Consider the following 22701-nt stretch of genomic DNA (forward strand, 5'->3'; position numbering starts at 1 on the left):
TCTGTCACTAAGGTCAATGAATAGTTTTAAATATATTAAAACAAATCAATCAATATTCGAAATTAATACAATAAAATCTAAAGGATGTGGTTTAACATATTTATTGCACAAAACAAACATTCACCAGCATAGGCCTTAGCGTATTATTAGCCTGCTTCAGTGGTCTTAATGAAAGATGGCTGAAGTTGTACACGGGTTATTTGGATATTTTCCTCAATTTCACAAGGAATGCTGGAAGAAAAGAGAATTAAAAAAAATACTGGTTAGAATAGCACTTAGCTGATGCTTCACTTTTTTTTTTTTTTTAGACATTCAGTGCACATCATGTCATGTAAAATGTACAATGAAAGACTTCACAAAAGTTTTGGACTTGTACACATGTGGACTAAATACACATACAGGCTTGAAACAAATGTTTACAGCAATCCAGACACCTCCAAAGAAACTTTCACAGAACTTTACATTGTATTAGAAAGTTTCATGGTTGAGAACAGTGGAATTTCACTGGAGACTATTACGCTGCATTGATCAGTAATCAAAACAGCTGAGGAATGAGATTTACACTGCATTGGAAACATTCTCAGTGTATAATATACTCAGCAAAAAAAGAAACGTCCTCTAACTTTCAACTGTTTTTACTTTCAGTAAACTTAATGTGTAAATATTTGTATGAACTCTAAGAGTCAACACCATTAGACATGAACTAAAAATGTTTCACAATGTGTCCCTAAATAAAGGGAGGCTCAAAATCAAAAGTACCAGTCAGTATCTGGTGTGGCCACCAGCTGCTTGAAGTACTGCAGTGCATCTCCTCCAGGCTCTCTCAGCCTATTGTGGACAGTCTGAGCACTGATGGAGGGATTGTGTGTTCCTGGTGTGACTCGGGCAGTTGTTGTGGCCATCCTGTATCTGTCACGCAGGTGTGATATTCGGATGTACGGATCCTGTGCAGGTGTTGTTACACGTGGTCTTCCACTGCGAGGATGATCAGCTGTCCTTCCCGTCTCCCTGTAGCGCCGTCTTAGGCGTCTCACAGTGCGGACATGGCAATTTATTGCCCTAGCCACATCAGCAGTCCTCATGCCTCCCTGCAGCATGCCTAATGCACGTTCACGCAGATAAGCAGGGACCCTGGGCATCTTTCTTTGGGTGTTTTTCACAGTAGGTAGACAAGTCTCTTTAGTGTGCTGCGTTTTTAGAACTGTGACCTTAAATGCCTACTTTCTGTAAGCTGTTAAGGTCTTAACGACCATTCCACAGGTGCATGTTAATTAATTGATTATGGTTAATTGAACATGCATGGAAAACGTTGTTTAAACCCTTTACAATGAAGATCTGTAAAGTTATTTGGATTTTTACAACATTATTGTTAAAATACACAGTTCTGAAAAAGGGGCATTTCTTTTTTGCTGAGTATATTACATTAGAAGGCCTAGCCATGGATCGGAAACTTCTGCAGTGGATTAAATCTTATTGAAAACTTGTGCAGTGGATTCCACCGCACTAAATATCTCTGCAGTCACACCAAAAACTTCTACAGTAAATCCAGCCAAACCGATAACTTCTATGGTAGATCTCATCACACCAGAAACTTCTGCAGTTGATCCCATCACACTGAAACCTTCTACAATGCCTCTGCATTGGATCAGAAACTTGTTTAACGCATTAATATTGATGGGACACTGTAAAATCAAATAGCCCCAAGATAATTTATGCTTACAGATCTTTGCAGTGCATTATGTTGGACTGGATAATCTTTTGCAGGGCATCAGAACGGATTAGAGGAAAAAAAAGTGTAATGGATAATTGCAAAAACAGAAATGGAACATCTAATGGAGCAATGCAAAAAACTACATCTTAGGAAATAAAAATCCTCTTAATTCTATTAAAATAGTTATAACATGTATAATTATCATATCTGTCTCATTAAGCTTAATAACCTTAGGTTTTGCTTTACTATAATAAGAATAGTAAATACATATGAGTAGTTTCAGTATTTTTGTGTCATTTTTGCAGTGCAGGTCACTACAGTGGATAATGGAGTTCAGCACTAGCGGATACTGGATTGAACACTTTTGCAGCAGATCCTATTTCCAGGGTGGATCATAGTGTTATGGAAACTTTTTCTCAGTCTATAGTAGTGGAACAGAAATTTTCTAGAGATCATACATATTTGCACCATGGTAACAAATCAGGAAATTCTACAACAGATCTGTACTGGAAACTAACAACGTGCTCACCTGTGTGTCCGTTCTGTTCAGGATGCGGACGAGCGATGTACGGGACGCTCCCAAACGGGAAGTGTGATGGACTCGCGTGCCCTTCTAAAACACAAAAAGCAACATAACAGCTGTTAGGTACAGTATGTGTGAGAATTATGTACATCGGTAACACTTGTAAATGACGTGATGTTCTTTGTACAAAAATACAGTAATAAAACTAATCTGTAACATCAGTAAAAGCTTTCTAAAGGCAGCTTCTAAACACGGCATGAAGACATTTAAAAGCATACAGATTTGCATGTTACATTATCCAAATCATTTACAATTAAAGAATTTTATATGGTAAACAATTTGTATAATATAAAGCCCAAATCTTATACAGTTCTAGTTAACGAATGTTAAAATTTTATCAGGTGTTACCTTTCCCTTCATTGTTTGATTCGTCATTCTCGCTCTCTGCGTTTTCTTCACCTGGAGATCTTTTCCTCTGGTTGAAGGAGCCGTCTTTTTTGAGCGACGCCGCAAGCAGCCAATCCCTGTACTGCACCTCGATGATGCGTTCACACACCAGAGGAAGCGTGGAGCAGCGCAATCCTTCCATTACGTCGATGATCTGCGTAATACTGTCATAAGTCATATGAATCAGGTGGATAAGAAACCAAAGGAATTTATTTTATAAAATGTTCAGACACACATTATTTTCATTTTCGTTCATTTACCTTTAGCTTTGATTACAGCACACACAGTCATGTTCAGTTGATGTGTGAAAATAATTCCTCATGCTCCCAGAATTTTACAATTTCTTTTTAATAAGATAATAATAAGATAACACTGTCTTCAGAGGCTCACGTGTGGCTCACGTGCGTGTGTGTGTGATCACATTTCTTCCACAAAGTTGTGGATTCAGCACTATCCTTCCTGGTTTTGATAATGTGTTACTGGTAACTGTTCTCCACCCAGTTCCAGTCATTTCCAATATCCTCAGTTGTTTTCTTTGCCTGATACATCCCAATATATTGAGGATTGGCAGTGTATAAAAAATTTTCTCCAGGTTAGCTGTTGTGACTTAATTGAACATTCGTTTCTGTAGCTGAGACGTTCAGCCATTTTTTTTTTTGACAGAACAGCATTCTCTATGAATTTATTTTGATTGGTGAACAGAAATTGTTCTTGAGAATATTGATTTATTTATCCAAAGCAACTTGACAAAAAAAAAAAAAAAACATTCATTTAACCCAAACAAACAAGTCCAAAAACCATAAAAAAAACAGGTTAAAAGTTTTTCAAGACCAGAATCCCATGTGTGTTTGACTTACTTGGCTTGATAGATGGCACACACACCTCCTGTATGAAGATGAGGGACGACTGTAGGTAAAGCCAGGTGAGGGTTAATCATATCCAGAGCCACCTAAAACAAACGCACACACCAGAACAAACTGAAATCTGCCACACTACACAAACAGCTTGATCTTGTATCCACATATAGCTTAAAATATCCTACAATCCTTTTACAGTCATCTAAATAAAAATATTTTAAACTATATCACTTTCTGATTAGTCGGAAGGTATTGAGTAATTTCCTAGAACACCAGATTCCATAGTAACAGCAAATCAACATCCAGTGTCAGTATGAGAGGAATAAAACACTTTGCGATATGAAAGTTCGGGCTGGTAACAGTCTCTCTGCTTCATCACACTACTTTGTTAAAAGTAGATAAGAAGATGTGACAGCATGACGCCTGTATAGTGTTTTATTCCTTTCTTAATAAACATGATAAATCGCAGTGTTTTTTCACTCCTTACAGAATTGAAGCTCCGTCCAGCAAGCAACGGGGCGGCATCGATGAGATCTCCGTGGTGAAATTGGATGTTTTCCGGCCACTCGTTTCCAGCCCGCAGTTTCCAGGACGAACGCCAGCGCTCGTAATTTAACACCGCCCGTCTGTGGTGGTCCGCTCTTACTTCGACACTCAGCACACTTCCACTAGAACCCACTAGACACACACACACATTATTTTAGGAGGACTGTTAGAAGTATACAGACTTTAAAATGTCATTTTATAATAAGACACACTCGTCCTTACAGGCTGTAAACATCAGGCATGCACGAAATATGATTTTCTTTTTTTTCATAAGGCCACATGTAGATAATTGAGGATGCATGTAAATCTTCAGTGTGAGATCATTACATACCTCAGCTACACACATGACCTTGATGGTCTAAGACTTAAATCACTTAAGAATTGTGTCTTATGTTACAATAAAACAGAAGTAAAAAACATTTTAGACATGACATGTCTCAGTAAAAATAAAAGAACCTGCTCGAGACAGGAAGAGACTCATGGCCCCGGATCCAGACCCTGACTCCAATACCGAGTCTCCCTGGTTCACATCCATCATCATCATCATGGCACTGGCATCCTGTAGAGCGAGACAGAGAGGGGGAGAGCGAGAGAGAGAGAGAGAGAGAGCAGTGTGACTTTTGCAAAAGAGTTATCGCTTATAGTCGACTTGTTTCTAAGTAAAAGTTGAAAATTGGCTTATGTACCGTAACAAACTAAAAAGTCATTTCAGCTAAATTATTTCTCAGATCCTGAATGGTTTCTTGTGTAACATGAACCTCTGAGCCATGAATGATTTCGTTTGTGTGGTGGCTAATTGTGATATTAGATAGAAGCCTAAACTCTAATGTATTTATTAAATAAGAGAACTGAGACCAACTGTAGATTTTGTGGATCTGCTGATCTAAAGTATAAACAAGGCTCTTAAGGATTTAAAGACCAGAATGTTCTAAGCTCAAATCTCAAAACCTCCAGAGAACCATGAAAGTTTGAATTCTTTGTCTGAATATAAAAAGAACTCAATGTGTAAATGTGTAAAGGCTTACTTTTGGATAAGCAATAGCAGGCCCTCTTTTCATAAACAGCGTGAACTCTTCGAGACTGGGTCTGCGGATGAGCATAGGGAGCCCCAGGCTGGTGCGGAAAACCGTCCCGGCATGGTGGCCCTGGATGGCATCATGAGCGATAAATCCAGAGTTGCTCCCCAGCTTCGATCCTTTCTCCAGCTGAAACATTTTCTGTAACTCCAGCCTTCGTTTGCGGCGGTACTCTGCAAGCAGGACTTCTCCAAAGCACATCACACGCTCCTCAGGCAGAACAGGGGAGTGCACCAGTTCTTTCTCACCTGGAGTATCAACATGTCTAGATTGTTCTTGAACATCTACATCTTCCACGAGCTTCTTCATTTCTGTATTTGCATTTTCTTCATTTGGTTGATTTCCCCTGAGTTCCCAGACCTCCTCACTTAATGATTCCTGGGGTAACATTTGACTCACCCTCTCTAAAGGTGACAAGGGTCGCCTCCCAAATCGAGAAGCTCGCCTTAAGAACGGAGACAGCTCTGGACCAGATGGCACCGGTGCTCCAGAACCACCATCATCATCATCTCCTTCTGGACTTTTTGGACCTGTCCCAAACCACTTTGTCGAAACTAATAAAGTGACATTGAGATTATTCTTATGACTTAAGCATGTGGCACACAGTCTGGCCAAATTTGCAGTCATTTTAACTGAGGGAGCCAAATTGAAACACAACCCAAAGGCAGGCATCAGCTAAGCTTAATAAGACTATAAATGTTTCTACTAGTGATGAAATGTTCTTTATGCATAACTTATATTCTTACAGATTAATATAGTATTTACACTTCAAAGTCAAACACATGTAATCACAATGCACGCGCTTTGTCTTACATAGAAAAAGATAAGAATTTTTTTTTTTTTACTTGAGACCCAAAAAGCGACTTTAAATTAAATACCACAGTAAATAATGCAAGGCACTGAAGAAGAAAAAGCGATAGTAAACAAATTACTAAGTACAGCGTGACTCTCTGAGCAGCGCCATTTTTATTTGGTTGCGTCATCAACAAGAGACAAACGCTAATGTCGTACAAACGGCCACAAGATGGCGCCAAATCATAGCAATCTGTTTCAGAGCATCTCGTGTTTTATTTCATGTTTAATTAATTCAAAATTACATAGAGGGGGAAAATACGGTAAATATTGGTAACGTGGGATAATGTTGATCGAGTGTAGCTTCACATTTAAGATTTTAGGCTTTTTATAATGGTGATTTGTGAAATGAAAAAAAAACTTGTTCCACTCTTACCAATGTTTATCCTAATTATATGTATAATTTAAAGGGTATACATAAAATACATTATACATTTTTAATTTATCACATTGCATGTACATTTTTATAAGTATATATTAAATATGCACAAAAACATTTGCACCAAATCAGGATCGAAACGATTTAATACTGGATATTTTTATTTTTCAAATCTACACTCACACACAACAGTACAACATGCAGTGAGAAGTTTGTCAGGGACAAGAAAATGAAAGTAAAAAGTAAATCAAATCCACACTAAAATAAAATAAAAATGTGAAGAAAAAAGAACAGATTTCATTTTATTTAATTAAATTAGAATTAACAAAATGTTATATCTTCATTCTAAAGCATCACTCCACATATACATACTGTTTACACATAAGAAGCAAAATATTTATCACATTGTCATTGCACTTGTCAATTTTAAATTAAATACGCTAAACTATATATTTTGTCAATTTCCTTTCTAGAAATATGTTCTACTTTAATGGCCAATAATATGTTACGCAACTATGCACATATACAATAGTGAAACAAATTAAATGGAAAAAAACAAGACTCCTGTTAAAATTACAAATTTAAACAAGAACATAATAATAATAATACTCCTCTCAGTAACTTTACAAACGCCCTACAGGCCACCGTAGATCCTGGGGGTGGAGTTTCGTTAGTAGGTCAAACCCATTTAGTTTGAACTCTGATCTGAAAGGGAATACAAACACTAACCTACAGTAATGTAGCTTTAATCAGGACATTTGTGTAAAAATTCGTGTCCCTACACAGACCGTTCCCTACGGTTAATACGCGACTACGGCATTCTCCACGCATGCGCGTTTCTCCCTCTCGGATAGCACGTGTTACCCCACCCCCTTTTTCCTCCTCCTCCCCGTTTTCTCACCGCGTGCGCGACGCACGCAAGTCAAGTCAAGCCAAGCAAGCTCTCTGAGAAATGGCGGCCGACGGAGGCTGTGCTCTTTCTTCACCCTCGGCGCCGACGCTGCCGTGCACCTTCTCGCCGACGTCGCTGCACTACCTCGCGGTGTGCGCGCAGGACGGTCGTCTACGGATCTGGAACGCCGACTCGCGCGCGCTGCACCGGGAATACGTGCCTTCCGCGCACCTTAGCGCCACTTGTACGTGCATCGCCTGGGGACCATGCCGAGCGACCAAGGTACATTGGCTGGGCCGTATCCCAAACCGACCCTCACTTTTTCACTCACCTGCACTTTGTCTGCTATGACGCCATAGCAATTCGTATGCACTACTTAGCGCCCTAAATTCGAATTTGAGACGCGACTTCAGTTTTTTCACCCTAGTCCAGATGGGCCTGCTACACACAGCGTGCTAACTTCGCTAGCTTACATTTTTGTACTTTTACAACCTTTATAACAGCGTTTGATCACCCTTATCGTTTATAGACAATTTTAAAATAAACTTAAATTTAACCGAGACGACAGTAAAACATGTTTCATCTTATTGTGAATCGTTTTTGAGAAGCTCGGTTAGCATGTTAGCATTTAGCACCACGTAGTGAAACGCACATGTGTTTCTGGAGCACATGTTCTTCTCCAAGTTGGCCTCGGTGAATCTTTTTCACCAGAACACACGTTTGTTTCTTACTTTTACTAATTTTATGTCCATATTTGGTCCAGCAACGTTAGCTTGTTGCTGGTTGTGAAGTAGTTTGTTGAATGATTTTGTGATCAGAGTTATTGTAGAGTTACCTCAGAACTCTGTACACATGTCACAGTGGCTTCATTTTTACTTATTTCTTTTGAACTCTTTTTTTTTTTTTTTTCACCTAATGTCAAACTACTTTACTTAAGTCCATACATGTTTATTAGAGGGATTTTCTTTTTAAGTTCTGTCTGTGGTGGTGTACTAAATTTTTGTATTTTTAATATAGGAAATTAAAAAGTCAAATAAAAAATGGCTAAATTTAAAATTTCTTGGGTAATTACACAATATATCCGTCATATGAAATTTTCTATGCTTTTTACTACACCCCTACCGTGTAGATTTGATCAGACTGCGTCATGTGATTATGACGGATCATTATCAAAATATTGTCGATATATAGATATAGGTGTGTGTGTGTGTGTAAACGTTTAGATTAAACACTTTGTTATAAGCGGCTGCTTAGTTCAAGAAGCATATCAAGAAAATATAAAAATTATATTAATATTTATATGTAATGTGTCTGAGTTGTCCTGTATCTAACTTTCATCACACTCCCTGTTTTGAGAACCATATTTGAGGTATAAGACATGAATTTGTCATGCATTGACAAATTCAATCATCCTAGGACACGATAATCCCCTGAATGCTTCCGACATGGTTTTCCTCCACTTATTAAGTTAATCGTCAATTCTATTTAATACAAACTTTACTGAAGTTTTGGAATTTTTCCTCTAGATGTTCAGACTGACACTAAAATTTTGTCGTCCGTTTGAGCAGATTTTTGTTTGAAAACTACCAGTTCAAAAAGTCTTCACCAGTATAATATAATTTAGTATTATATGCACACTCGATTTTTTTGGATCTTTACTTCGTATATGAACAAAAAAATTATTCACTTTTCACAAACTTAGTATTGTTTAAATTCATATTAAAAAGTATCACTTCCATACAGTTCACTAAAAATGAAGGATCTTGCGCTTATTCTTGATTTCATTAAAATCTAGAGTTGTCTGGTGTTTTTTTGTTTTTTTTCCCCCTCCATAGTTCCTTTCTAGACACAACTGCATCTTCTTTTGATGATTGAGGTCCGTAGTATGCCAAAAACATTTCATAAACATTTGACAAATTTAATTGCAGTATTGCATCAATTTGAGGTTGTAATGTAAACTTTCATATTAACAGCTAAGGGTGGGACATACCAGTCACCACCTCGTACGATATTACAATACCCAGGTGGCAATTTGATCAATTTTGTGATTCTGCAAGTATCACAGTTTTATAATGTGTCTTAACAATGTTCCTTTTTTCAGATTACAATTTAACATTAAGAAAGTGCAATCATAACTCGGAACCTTATACCGTAACTTTATTCAACAGCTTTACCCTAATCAAATGTACCCCAATATTACTAAAAATTAAAATAACTCCCATGTTTTAAAAGTAATTACCACTTAGTGTTTTAAGACTGGTGTAAGTGTGTGTTTTTTCAGGATGAGTTTCACTCAGAATTTGGAGGGCCACTAGGAGGCTTTTTAACCCACACAACTTTTGATAACGTAACACTATAAAAAAAATATATAGTTTCTGTTGCACTGTTCAGAAACTAGTCAGAAAGTCTTTTAATTAACCATATTCTTCAAGGTTGTCCAGGGAGAAAAGCAAAGGAGCACAATGTACGACGATTCAGCAGCTGAGAAGGATGTGCGATGTGTAAGGGTGAACATGTAGACTGTTAGTTGTATATAATTAAAGATATGCATTTTTGCTCTTGGTTAGTTCAGGCCTTTCAGATGTGCTGCATGTTACAGCGTTATAACTGGTATCTAGTAAGTAGCTATTCTTTTTGTGTGGCAGTTTATCTATTGCTACACTGGCTCCAAAATAAATTCTTTTAAAATTTGTGCTTAAATTTGGGATAGCAAAATGTTAGTTTCTCTATAATCCTACAGGTGGCGTGCTCTAAACTATTCAAACATTGGCAGACAGCACAGGATCCTGTGTGGTAGGAGCGAATAATTTGCTAAGTTTGTTTAGAATTTAAGCAAAATGTACATAATATGTACAGAATAGGGTTATTTAGAAAATTGTTATACATCATCACAATACAACTTGAATCATCACAGAGGTATCGTAATCCAGTCTTTGGTATCTTGCGACCTCAGAGTTACTCCTGTAGGATTTCTTTATCCCTCATTTCAATATTCATTCCATTAGTATTGCACTATTCATAGGTGTTGCACACATTGTATATAATAATATTGTATATAATACCCTCCCCCATTCCACTCTCCATAATAAATTGCAACACATGTATATAACCTTCTCAAACTGCGATATCATAACCATTGTATACAATATTTTCCTTCACTGCATACACCATAATCAATGGTTGGATGCTAACTTTATTTCGTTTCCTTGCACCATTCATGTGTGGTGACAAAGTTGTGACTAATCTAATCACTCTTTTCCTGGTCCTGATGCTCGGTGTAACTAGGTTTAGCACACGTCTGCATGGAAGATTTCAGATTAATAGTTTTTAAAAGTGTACCCACAGAATGTTTAGGTAAAGGTTTTTACTTTGCTCCTTCTCAGTTGTGAGGTAGCTAGTTTTAAAATGTGTGCAATACATCGAGAAGCATTATCTATACAACAATGAGTCAAGAGAGCTAAGTATTATGCCTTTTAAATGCATTCTATCAGGCAACACTTTATAAAGGTATAATAGTTATGACGATTTTAAAGAGTAATAGCGAAAAATATAGAAATTTATTTCCAGGTGCTTCTAATGTTGAGGGAAATGGACATGGAAAGATTTTTTGAAAAAGCAGTTTAAGGCAGTTTATTATTTAACAAAATAATGACGGTATGTATTATCCATCTGAATAAAACTGGTTGTGATGTTTGAATGTGTGCGTTTTATTTGTTAAGCAAACGGTACAGATTGGCGGTAAGTCCTGACGGCAAACTCCTGGAAAAGTGTTCCGCGTGTCGGCCCAAAAATTATTTATGTTTGTTTTGAGTTTGCATTACCCTGGGGAAACGTGCAGTGGTGCTTTTATGACCAGTTTGTGCCACATTAGCCACATTATTTTATGACCAGTTTGTGCCACCTTTTTTGGGGGGGGTTGGTATATAGATATTATATTAACAAGAATCCATATTGTGACTTCTGCTTGCTACTTTAGAGGGCGGCTGATCTTTTTCTAGAACAGCATACATGTGTAAACATGTGTAAACTGATCAAGCAGAAATAAAAGTAGCCAGATAAGTTATACTACAAGACTTATAGGACCTATAATCACAGTAGAATCTTACTTGCCCAGGTCAGGCAATTTTTGGACACTCAATTTTTTTTTTACTTTCAAGGCTGACCCGAGTTTTTGAAAGATTAACTTTAGCAGGAGAAAATGTAAAAATGTCTCCAGCTGTACTCGGTTCTCTTTCCACCCAGAGTAACAAAATATGCATTTTGTTCATTATTTCTTCAGAAATCATGTCGAACACACAGTGAATGTCCCAGTGTGCGTTCTGTTGTGTTTATTGGTTCGTCTTTCTTCCACTTACTTATAACCAAAATATCTCCAAGTTCCACTCTGGCCTGCTCTAAATCACCTCTCTGAACTAAAAGGAAAGGTACTCATTCATTCTGCTAATCCTCGGGACTTGCTTAATTCTTTGTGCGGCTCATATCACGCACTTGAACGTGTTTTTTCTTGCTATATGTAACTCCTGTCAGCTTCATGATTAATAACAGGTTCATATAAGCCAGATCAATTTGTCCTTTACTTCGTAAAATTATAGATTATTTCAAAATCGTAGTGTAGTACCAATTTCTTTTTTTCTATTATTATTATTGCTTTACTGTGCACTGCCACACAAACTTGCATTGAATTCTAGCAGCATGACTTTACGTACGTTATGTTAAATGTAGGACTTGGTTTAACGTGTGTGTGTTCATTGTGTTTGTTTATAGGAGGGGCCTCAGAGGAAGAAGAGGAAGTCGGAGGCAGGTCCGGCGTCAGCTCAGCAGTCGGATCTGTTGGCTCTGGGTACAGCAGCGGGCACCGTCCTCATCTACAGCACAGTGAAGGGAGATCTGCACTGCACTCTGGTATAGGCTGGGGTTTTATTTATTGGAATTTTTTAATGCCATTACCTTGTTTAATTTGAATATTTAATTGCTTATTTTTTTGACTAGCGGAGGAATTACAGCCATGTGTGTTTATTTATATAAATAACATTATTATGTTATTTAATCTCTGTCTCTCTCTGTTTCAGGACGGAGGGCATAGTGGGAGTGTGAACAGCGTCCAGTGGCACCCTAATGAATCTGTTCTCTACAGCGGCTCAGACGACACACACATTGCAGAGTGGGACCTGAAGACGGGCAAAACACGCTGGTCAGTGGCAGGAGTGTACTCTCTGGAATGAACGGACAGAAAACCATACATAATATACCAATTATTAGTGTTTAAAAACTAATTTTTTAAGGTGAAATTAATTTCCTGTAAATGTCGTGTTTGTAGCGTGAAGTAAAAAAATGTGTAATAAATAAAGTTATGTTAACTTTTAAATTAAAACTTAATTAGTTCCAGTACCAATATTTATCTTGATAGTTATCAAATAATCATTGATATGTTGCTTAAATAAACAACCAACTCTTTAAATTATGGATCATATAATAAGTCAGCGTCTCTTATTTAGCTTTTACGTTTTTCAGCATATTTATTATGTTAGCAAAATTGCATAGATGCCTGTATAAATTTGACTCCCAGTCACACGCTATTTAGTGCCTTTTAAATAAACACTGATTGTGACATTTGCGTTTTATTTGTGTTAAGCAAATGGAAAGCAGACAGGGCAGCAGTGACGAGTTTGTGTGTGAGTCCTGATGGCAAACTCCTGCTGTCTGCTGGAATGACCATCAAGATGTGGGACCTGGAGACCAAAGAGGTGTACAGGGTGAGTCACTGTCACTCAGTCTCTCAGTCTCACACACGTGCACACAGTGTGTTACAGCATTTTGTTCTTATTGTACTTTTCCACTATATTGCTTTTTGTCCTGTTTAAGATCCTAGATGTGGTCGTCATGGGAACTAAACAAGCTCTATGAACAGTCTATATAATGTTTTATTGATGTATTAGAGTGGAATGAGTATTTAAACTTTACCATTTCTTAATTTTTGACTCCTCCTATAGAGGTTCACAGGTCACTCAACAACAGTCACGACCTTGTGCTTCGCAACAACCCGACCTCCGGACAGCAACGGCCTGTACTTCCTGTCTGGAGCTGCCCACGACAGACTGCTCAGCGTGTGGTACGCTAACATGTTATCATACACGTTATTGTGTTAAGGCATGGGATCTGTGACGTTACTGGCCTAAACAGTTTGTTAAAGGGATGACTGTTGGTTAGGACAGATTTGGTAGGTTGCCGAATCAGACTGATGGAATTCTTGTATAACAATTGCTTTAGCACAGACAAGAGCTATTTGATGTTTGGCATGATGTGCATGCATCTGTGCTTATTTTTTTTGTTGGTCTTATAATTTTTTGGACATCTAGATGTTTGCCTATTGTGCCAAGTGTCTGGAGAAATCTAACACTGGGTACACGGTGGGCTTTAAAACGAGATGAGCCCTGATGTACGCGAAACTTTCCATCCCAAAATGAAAAAAAAAGCTCATTTGGTAGAAAAATTGCCAAATTGTGATCTGGCAACACGGCTCAAGGCTTTTAAAATTGAGGCAGCATTTCCTAGACTAGAAATATTAGAATATACAAATTGCAATTTTCACGTTTAGGACATTTTGTTAAAAAGAAACGCATCACACCTGCAGCAGGAATAAAGAGATGAGATGTCTGTCAATGTTAAATTTCTGGCAAGTTAGTGATTAAAGAGTGTTGTGGTGGTAAATTAGCGATGCGTCTCTGTGGTAACATTACCCGGTGATGTTGATTTTGTGGTTAAATCTGAAATGGAATATTTTGCACTAACAGGCAGGTGCGATCCGATGGCAAAGACAAGAACTCTGTGGTATCATTCACGCTGACGGACGAACCGCAGCACATCGACCTGCAAACGTCCAACAGCAAAGAAGAGGTGAGAGCCCTGTACACTGCAGATTTTATTTACTTGTCCAAGTTGTTCATATTTGTAGTCTTTTCTCCATCAACGGTATTAAACGTTAAACTTTTTCCAGGCGGTGCGGTTAGCAGTGGTGTGTAAGGATGGGCAGCTGCATCTCTTCGAGCACTTTCTCAACGGGTGAGTGTGAAACAAGGACAAAAATCTTATGCATTTTGGACTAGCATTTCCACAAACCTCAAAGGTTAGATTCAGTAAAAGATTTCGTTTTGATTAGTTAATGACGAGCTCCTCTGTATTGCGACCAACCAGAAAGTGGTGCTTTTATGCAAAATGTTAGGATTTGTGTGCAAACATTTATTTATATATTTTTTTATTTTATTTTTTTTACAAATTGAGTCATCAAAAAAAATGTGCAAAAACAATTGTGCTTTATTTTTTTCCATTTTGTATTGGCCAAGGCTAAAACAAGCGGATTAGGATTAACCTTATTAACGGAAAAATCAAACAGTGAAAATGTTTGGTTCTGTTTAAGCGGGGGGGGGATATATTTTGTAGGTTTTGTTTTTGTTCTTCTTATTGCTTTAAAGCAGGGCATTTTTGCATAGGGGAGAAAAACCGAGAACTAGCTTTTAAAACTGTAAAATAAATAAATTTTTCTATTTGTTTGCGTTAAAGTTGGTCTCACTCTGGTTGTTTTGTCCTGCAGGCCGTGTAAGAAACCCCTGTCCCCGGTGTGCTCAGTGCAGATGTCGAGCGCTGGTTCTGGTGAAGGTGCTATCCCAATGCCCGTCCCCCTGCTGTCTGCAGCTCTGAGTTCAGACAAACAGAGCATCATGCTCGCATACGGGAATCACCTACAGCCCGTCATCGAGAAAACCGTAAGCGTGTAACTGTGTAATCTGTTGCACCCTGAATGCAAATTCTGGAAATGTCTCATCTCTATATATGGAGACAAAAGGGAAGATGGAGATGCATGCTAACTGTGTGTATGTATTTGTAGTCCATCAACACATCAGAGAGGCACGTGTGTCTGATCCGAGACGTGCAGACGACGCTGTCGCTGTCAGTCGATGCTGCTATCACAAAAGTAAGAATTACATTTCATATAACATGTAGATCTGGTCTAATTGTTGAATTATTGGTCGTGAATATATTTAGCTGGGCTATATAAAGCTACCAAGGTAACTGTGGTCATGGTATCGGTCTGCGTTTCCAGGTGAAGACCCCCATTGTGAACGAAAAGAAGAGCAAAGTTTTAATACCGGGAGTCCCTGGACATCAAGCACCCATCAAAGCTGCTCCCAGCCAATCAGAGAAGAGGAAGAAAGGAGCAGTTTCTACAGAGGTACACGCAGGAAACGTACAGCTTAGGAGCTTAGGCTTTGGCTTTTATTAAACCTTGTTACCTGTGTGGGTGATGTTTAATTACTATATTAAATAATAAAATAGATGAATACTTTTAATAGAGAACCCACATGTTTTTTTGTTTGTTTGTTTGTTTTTTTACTTACTAGGTGTCTGTAAAATGTAAAGTGTTATGTTTAAAAGTGATTACAAATCGTACAAAATGTCTATTTTACGTTTGAAACGAGTCAACAGTTAATGTGCGTGATGAAAAATGATATTTGCACCTATGACTTGTTGAAGAGGTTGAGGAGAGCACTAAGTAAGAAGGGCATATTTATAGCACATTATAATGTAATCAAAAAAAAATCATAAGGGTGGGTTTAGAGATTAGGAAATTTGTTCAGCAGCCGTAATTGACCCTATGATTGACTTTCTGCAGATGTCGATAGAGGAGCGGTTGGAGCAGATCGAGCTGAGCGCATCAGGTGGTAAAGGAGAGGGTAAAGGAGTTTCGGCTTCGCTCCAGACTGATGGCTTTGCCGTTCTGCTCGTTCAGGGGCTCGAGAGCAAAGACGAGAAGATCCTGAACGTGAGTGGATGTGTGATGTAAAGCGATGTTGGCGATGCTGACTGGCTGTGCGCTGTATACTGCTCTAACTCACAGAGACTGCAGAAATACTAAACCATTGAAATCCACTAAGTGAAAGTGCTGGGTTTCATTTTGCATCCTTTTAATGTCCTTTTTCAGAAAATCTTTCAAACAAAGAAGGAAGCCCTGATTAGGAACACGGTTGCACGGTTGCCTCCTCCAGCTGTCCTGCCTCTCGTGGAGGAGGTGAGTCAAGCCTCCAGTCTCACAACACGCACCTGATTCTATCTGCCTTTGTTTCCCTAAATAACTTTTTTTTTTTTTTGTTCGTGTGTGTGTTATAGCTGTCGAGAAGGCTTCAAGGACATCCATTCTCGTAAGTAAACAGAATATTCAGATAAAAATGCCTTCTTAAAATTTTACTTCCTGTTTTGGACATGATGGTTATTAAATATAATGATAACTGAAGTGTGTGAATGCAATTTTTAAGAAAGAAACCTTTAAAAATACTAATGTGTGCAAAATTAGAATTTTCGTAATCCTTTTTATGAGAGTTGTAGATGGTAGAGGAATCTTCTATATACTAAAGTGCTACTCAACATGGTCTCCATCACAAGCCAGGAATTTGTCGTTTAACTCGACTCTCAAATGTTTTCTGAAAATCCCCTTTGCCACGGACAAGTGTCTCCCACGGCACTGTTTGTCAACGCTTGTTTTCCATTCTTTAAATTTTTTTTATCCCTCACGGGAGGTTTTTCAACGATGGTGCAGAGGCGTGAGTTGTGATGGAGACTGTGACTATATTTAGATTACAAGCCACATTGCTCAGATCTGATTTGCATGTCATGACGGTTGACTTTCATGATTACAAGTGACTTTTATCTGACTTTAATGTGAGCACATCCATCCTCTGAAACATGGTTGCACATTGATACATCTTTGCTCGTTCCATCCGAGTTTAATTGGCCGAGAAGAAAGCTAAAAGTTGCGTGAACCCGTTCTCATTCATATCACATGATATAGGATACGTATACAATCTAGGATCATACATGAAAGATACTTGTATCCGTTCTGTAACATCAGATTTTTGTATTCATAAAGATAAAAAATCTGATGTTACATTTGGGTGAGAGAAAAATCAGTATTGCGTTACTTCAGGTTGGTAATGTTAAATGAAGTCTATTTTTTAATAGTACCTTTGTGTAGATTTGCAACTGGAACCACTTGTTATGAAAAGTTACACCACTATTGCATTACTTTTGATACATCCCTTGTGTATGCTCAACATATAAGTAGCGAATTTTAAAGAAATTGTATATTGCTGAATTCTAGACTGTTATAAAGCACTGACACTGGAGACTCCTTCCATAAAAATTACAAGTGCAGTATGTCTACTGATGACAATAAAAATAAAATCTTGCGTAAGATATGTTTGGAGTGTTCGTTTAAGTACAAGTTCCTGTGATCGAGCTGTCACTATAGTAAAACACAGACATGTTATGACCAATCAAAAGCCAGAATTCAACAAATTGGGAACCTAATTAAATGTTGTAATCGTGATTGCTTCCCTTGCGAAGCTGGTAAACAAAGTAAGGAAATGGTAATTGCTGTAATTCTTTCTTACAGGGCGATTCTTATCGTGCAGTGGCTAAAGGCCGTGTTGACGCATCACACCTCATACTTGTCAACGGTAGGTCTGGTCATGGTGTAAATCTTGTCTGCTTGTTGTTGTTTTTTTTTTTGTTTGTTTTGTTAAATCCCCCCCTTAAACTCTATTCTCTTTACCCATTTTAGCTTCCAGACCTGGTGTCTCAGTTGGGGGCACTCTACCACATGATTGAGAGCCGAGTGAAGCTGTACCAGCAGCTGACGAGACTCCACGGCAAGCTCTACCTGCTCATGACGCAGGTGCGTCTCTATCTGGGTTTAAATACATTTATGATTGTCCTGATGTAACATTTTATTGCACCATATAATCTGTTAATGAAAAAGGCGTTATGGGTCAAATAGTGAGATTGTGTACAACAGGAAATTAGTTTTTGCGTTGTCCTCGTCGACCTTTCTCATTACCTTGTTTTCGTCTTGTCAATTTTACCCTCATGCTGATGAGGAAATCATTGTTGTATCGTTTGGTAAAATTAGTTTCTGTCCTGCGGTGTATCTGTGTCTTGTCTCTTTAACTGTGTGTGTGTGTGTGTGTGTGTGTGAGCGTTCCTCTGTGGTTTTATGATGAAGTGACTGAGCAGGAGCATGGCAGACATTTGAACAGTCGCTCTTTGATTACAAACTGAATCGATTATATTTGTATGCATTCATCATGAGGGAATTGTGCATGCTAGTGAAGTGAAACATCTTTAGACAGACATATTTTTTTTTTTTTTTTTTATTATTAATTTTGGTCATATACAATGACTACTTGGCCCTTTTATTTATCCACTCAAATTTTCATATTTTCCCACATTTTTCAGTTTTCTTAAGTTCTCTCAATTGCGCTTAGTCTTTTTTTTGTTTGTTTTTAAACCAGTTAAGAAACACTGGTTTTATAGCTGGATGGGTTGATGGTTTAATGTACAGGAATGACTTAATCAGGTCATAAAGGTCCATACAATGAGTTTTAAATTATATGAAATGAATCTGTAGATGAGGGAGGTGTTTGGATGAATTTGTGGCACGGAGTACAGTTGGAGGGTTGAATAGACTGTGATGCTTTGATGAGGTTCTTGGTGCCAAGAGGTAGGAGCTTTATCCTGTCTTAAATGGCTCCTTAGACAATTTCTGCAGTCTTACAATAAGCCAAGATTAGAAAGCAACTTAAACCAACTTTTCTTTTTCTTCTTCCTTTGCGTCTATATATTTGGTGGTCTTTTTTAATTATTATTGTTTTTTTGGCTGAAGATATTTCACTAATGTTATTTTTTATAAACATTAGCGTTCTAAAGGTTTTAAGTAAAAGCCCTTTTTTCAAATCTTGTTTTCCCTCCACTAGGTGGCGACAAGCACCAGTTCCCACAAAGTAGGAGACCTGGACCACAAAGCGAAACTGGTGTATGAGGAAGGTCAGTCACTGTAGCCTTTAATCCAGTTTCATTTACTCTCACCTGACACACAGCCTCTTTAAGTGCTTAAAACTACTTCGCAGATGATTATGTTGTTATTTTAATTGTTAAAGAACTACAAATTAGTTAATCCGGCTCGTATTCTCACAGAGTCCTCAGATGAAGATGAAGACTCCGGAGACGAGGGACGGCCTGGGGACGACTCGGATGTAAGTGCTCAGAAATTTTTGTGCATTTTTTTTTTTATGTTATTTCAAGCACTGTCATGAAAGAGAAACTCATAAGGCTAAGGCAATGTATGGGAGATTTTATAAATGTTGGCACTCTTCATGTGGAACATGGATGGTTTCTCCTGTTTGAAAATAGATTGTGGGCTCATTATTATGAATTCTGGACAAAACTGCATAGCAAATTTTAAATTTGCTTAAATCTCTTGTAAAATTACTTTAAACTGGTAACGAGATATCAATATCTTTGCTACAGGTGAACAAGCTGTCTGTTTTGTTTTTTTTAGCGCTGGATATCAGTCAGTATTTGCCTGTGGATTTCAAAAATTTGTACAAGTAGTGTTTTTGTTTTGGAAATTTTTCTAGGAGATCTTATGGTTCCACTTAGTGATTAGTGAGGTTTATGAAGAAAACTCAGTTATATATTATAAAGACACAAAATGATGCGAACTTAAATGTTGTGCTCCTGCTAAGTTTGGGTTTAAGTAAGCGTCTGCTTTAGGCACCCATTAACACATCTGTGCATTTCCTTTAGCAGAACTGGGAGGAGGATGAGGAGCAGGACAATGAGGAAGGAATGGACATAACGGAGGACAAAGAAAACCATGCAGCTGATGAGGACGAGAGCGAAGAAGAAGAAAAGGACAAGTCCAAAGCAAACGGCGATTCGGACTTAGACGCTGAGAGCGAAGAGGAATGAAATGAACAGCAACAAAAAAAAAACTAAATACCTTGGAAAATTTATATATATAATACGTTTGTTTTATTTTTTCCCTGTTTTCATTTTATTGTAAAGAGAAAAAAAATCACCAAAAAAAAACTTTTATAGAGTTCATATGTGTCATGGACTGAAAGTGGTCGAGTCCCAGGACGGCCACCAGGGCAGCGACATTCACAGATTAAGAAGTGAACATGGTGGCGAGTGTTTGTCTCAGCCATTTTACTCGCTCCTTTTTTGACCCCAGATCCCTTGACCCCAGACTGGCACCTTTTATTCGTCTTTCTGGTTGATGTGGTAGCAGTGTACCACAACTTTAGGATTTATGGTCAGGGCTTTGCTTGTATGTTGCTTCTTTATACAAACCATTATACAAAATCTCGCAGTTTTAGGGTTACCTTTCTAAAAATACACGTAAAATAAGAAATTTCCTGCCCACTTTATTGCTCTAGTACAGAAATCAGAGCTAATAGCAATGCTGAATCTTTCTATTGACTTTCTGCAAGCTTCTGGTGCTAAGTTATGCAACAACAACAAAAGAAATCATGACGTGATGGAAAACTTTAGGACAGTTTATATCCAATGCATCACTTTTAAAACATGTACTTGATTGGAAAGTACCAAATCTATCATCAGACTGATGCGTCTCTTCCATATAACTAGCTCATTATTTAGATAATTTTTTTTTTAGGTAAATTTCGAATGTTGTTTTGCTTTATTTGTATCTCTGTAAATCAAGATTAATCAGCTATGGGCCAAAGCGGGATGTCAGTCTGCTCATCTGCAAATAAATATGGTCCAAGTTGGGTTTTCATCTGGAAAACTTTGTAAACTTTGACCGTCTGCCTCTCGCTGCAAGTGTGTAACGTTGCAACATGGCCCGACCCAGAACTTCAGTGTCAATGAATTTAGCATTTTTGTTCCTGAACCACTCCTCATTTCTTTTATTTTAATGTATTGCTCCCTCGCTCTGTCCCTGTCAGCCCTGCAGTGTTGTTAAATCGTGTCCGCTTCCTCTAATGACGGTTTGAAAGTGGAAAACGATGTGAATGTTGCTTAATTCAGTGATTTCTGTCTGAGACCCACACTCAGAAAAGTTGGTTGCCTCGGGAAAAACAATTTGTCAACCCTAACCTTTTTCAATGCAAGCAGTATATATTGACGACTGTTGTACAGTTGAAATGAAATAAATTCCTTTTTGTTCTCAGAACTCATTTGTTTGTGGGTTTATTTGATTCATTTTATTCAGATTCTGTTAATCTTCTACTTGGACATTTAAAAATATATATATACTGGATCTTGTAACATGACCGTCATTTAACAGACTCTTTTCTGAATGCATTTAATATTTTTAAATAAAGTATTTGAATGGAAATGGTATAAACAGGGATCTGTAGCACTACAGGCTGTCTAGTTTTGTATACAATCTGTGGACTTTTTTATAATGTGTGAGCAGTTAGTGATTGTTTATAAAGTATGATTAGTAACTTTAGTACATAATCATAAGGAACAAAGAGTAATTAAAGTTCAAGGAGTTTTAAAAGACCAAAAAAATAATAAAACAGAAATAACAGGTATTTTTATATTTTCTTAACATCAATGTTAAGTTTAATTAACTTTATAAAATAACATTTAACCTTTCAGAACTTTAATATACAAATATAGTTGCAAGCAACGATGACGGGCCCAAGCATCCTGCGCCATAGCCACCTCGGGTCTACCGCACAACCTGTGTGTTATTTGAGCGTGTTAAGACCTGCAATAAGCCATCGCCGCCCGGGTGCATCGCACAACTATAGGGCTGATGTCAGTTTAGGCCCTAAATATTAAGTGTGTTAGTGTTTGTATAAGTGTGTATGTGTGTCTGTGTAAGTGTGAGAATATTAACATTTGTAAAGTGTACGTGTTTGTGTGTGAGTGTTAACATTTATGATGTGTATGTGTGTAGAATAGGCTGCAGATGCTGGAAAAAAGCATCACACTACGATGTTACTGAATGTGATGTCACTAAACATGTTGCTGACTATAATGTCACTCAATATAATGCCACACAGAAGGTTATTAATTATTTTTTAGCGTAGGTTTAAGACATTATCACAGCGGACCTGTTTGAGATATCAAAAATCACTCTGCAATTTTGCATCCTCAATGTCTTTAGATCACATCCCGGTTTGGTAGCGATCGTATAAATTCCATAGAAGAAGTATATCGAAATCCATTGGGTGCGTTTTTGGGAATGACCCAAAATAACCGGCCTTCTGTTGAGTTGAGCCCAGGACATGCATCTCGTTTGGGGACCCCTGAGAGCCACAAGACTCTCAGGCATCCTAATAGCAGCAGATTCCAACTTCTCTGCCAATTTTCATGAGTTTACGAGCATGTTAAGACCCCCAGAGTCCATAAGGGTGAAAAAATAATAATCCTTAGGAAAACAAGAGGGCCCTACGCACCCTATAATAATTGGGCCCTAATGATCAGCCATGACTGACTGCAGACCACCTCTTTTTCCACCAAAACAGTAATGCACTGTTTTCCCGACACCTTTCTATCCCAACCAGCATGAACCTTCCCATGAATTTGATCTACAATAGTGCTACTG

General features: G+C 37.9%; 2 protein-coding genes across 3 annotated transcripts; one reads left to right on the forward strand and one right to left on the reverse strand.

Annotated features, from left to right (window-relative positions):
* Window positions 1–85: 85 nt before the first annotated feature.
* trmt61b (tRNA methyltransferase 61B) lies at window positions 86–6116 on the reverse strand. Its single transcript, XM_053509239.1, has 7 exons — window positions 5110–6116; window positions 4541–4643; window positions 4026–4216; window positions 3539–3630; window positions 2643–2845; window positions 2241–2324; window positions 86–231 (listed from the first exon to the last, which is right to left on the reverse strand). The coding sequence occupies exons 1-7, from the start codon at window positions 5830–5832 to the stop codon at window positions 197–199; spliced, it is 1431 nt and encodes a 476-aa protein (XP_053365214.1). The 5' UTR covers window positions 5833–6116; the 3' UTR covers window positions 86–196.
* A 1030-nt stretch (window positions 6117–7146) lies between these two features.
* On the forward strand, window positions 7147–21312 carry wdr43 (WD repeat domain 43). Of its 2 annotated transcripts, none has more exons than XM_053510281.1 (18): window positions 7147–7565; window positions 12048–12185; window positions 12353–12474; window positions 12916–13036; window positions 13274–13392; window positions 14075–14177; window positions 14278–14342; window positions 14872–15043; window positions 15166–15252; window positions 15382–15510; window positions 15952–16101; window positions 16261–16347; window positions 16446–16477; window positions 17728–17791; window positions 17896–18009; window positions 19088–19157; window positions 19308–19366; window positions 19920–21312. In XM_053510281.1, exons 1-18 carry the CDS (start codon window positions 7344–7346, stop codon window positions 20082–20084), a joined length of 2019 nt encoding a protein of 672 aa, XP_053366256.1. In that variant the 5' UTR covers window positions 7147–7343; the 3' UTR covers window positions 20085–21312. The 2 variants fall into 2 exon arrangements, with proteins under 2 accessions (XP_053366256.1, XP_053366257.1); XM_053510282.1 differs by having other exon boundaries at window positions 7152–7565; window positions 19923–21312.
* Window positions 21313–22701: the final 1389 nt, after the last annotated feature.

The sequence above is a fragment of the Clarias gariepinus genome, chromosome 13, assembly GCF_024256425.1.
Source record: "Clarias gariepinus isolate MV-2021 ecotype Netherlands chromosome 13, CGAR_prim_01v2, whole genome shotgun sequence".
NCBI classification, from domain to species: Eukaryota; Metazoa; Chordata; class Actinopteri; order Siluriformes; family Clariidae; genus Clarias; species Clarias gariepinus.

Coding starts and splice junctions, on each gene's coding strand:
- wdr43 (XM_053510281.1), top strand. CDS start 7,344: ATGGCGGCCGACGGAGGCTGTGCTCTTTCTTCACCCTCGGCGCCGACG. Junction 14,178..14,277: donor CGTCCAACAGCAAAGAAGAG/GTGAGAGCCCTG, acceptor AACTTTTTCCAG/GCGGTGCGGTTAGCAGTGGT. Junction 14,343..14,871: donor TTCGAGCACTTTCTCAACGG/GTGAGTGTGAAA, acceptor TTTGTCCTGCAG/GCCGTGTAAGAAACCCCTGT.
- trmt61b (XM_053509239.1), bottom strand. CDS start 5,832: ATGCCTGCCTTTGGGTTGTGTTTCAATTTGGCTCCCTCAGTTAAAATG. Junction 4,644..5,109: donor CTGCTATTGCTTATCCAAAA/GTAAGCCTTTAC, acceptor CTCGCTCTACAG/GATGCCAGTGCCATGATGAT. Junction 4,217..4,540: donor TCTCTTCCTGTCTCGAGCAG/GTTCTTTTATTT, acceptor GTGTGTGTCTAG/TGGGTTCTAGTGGAAGTGTG.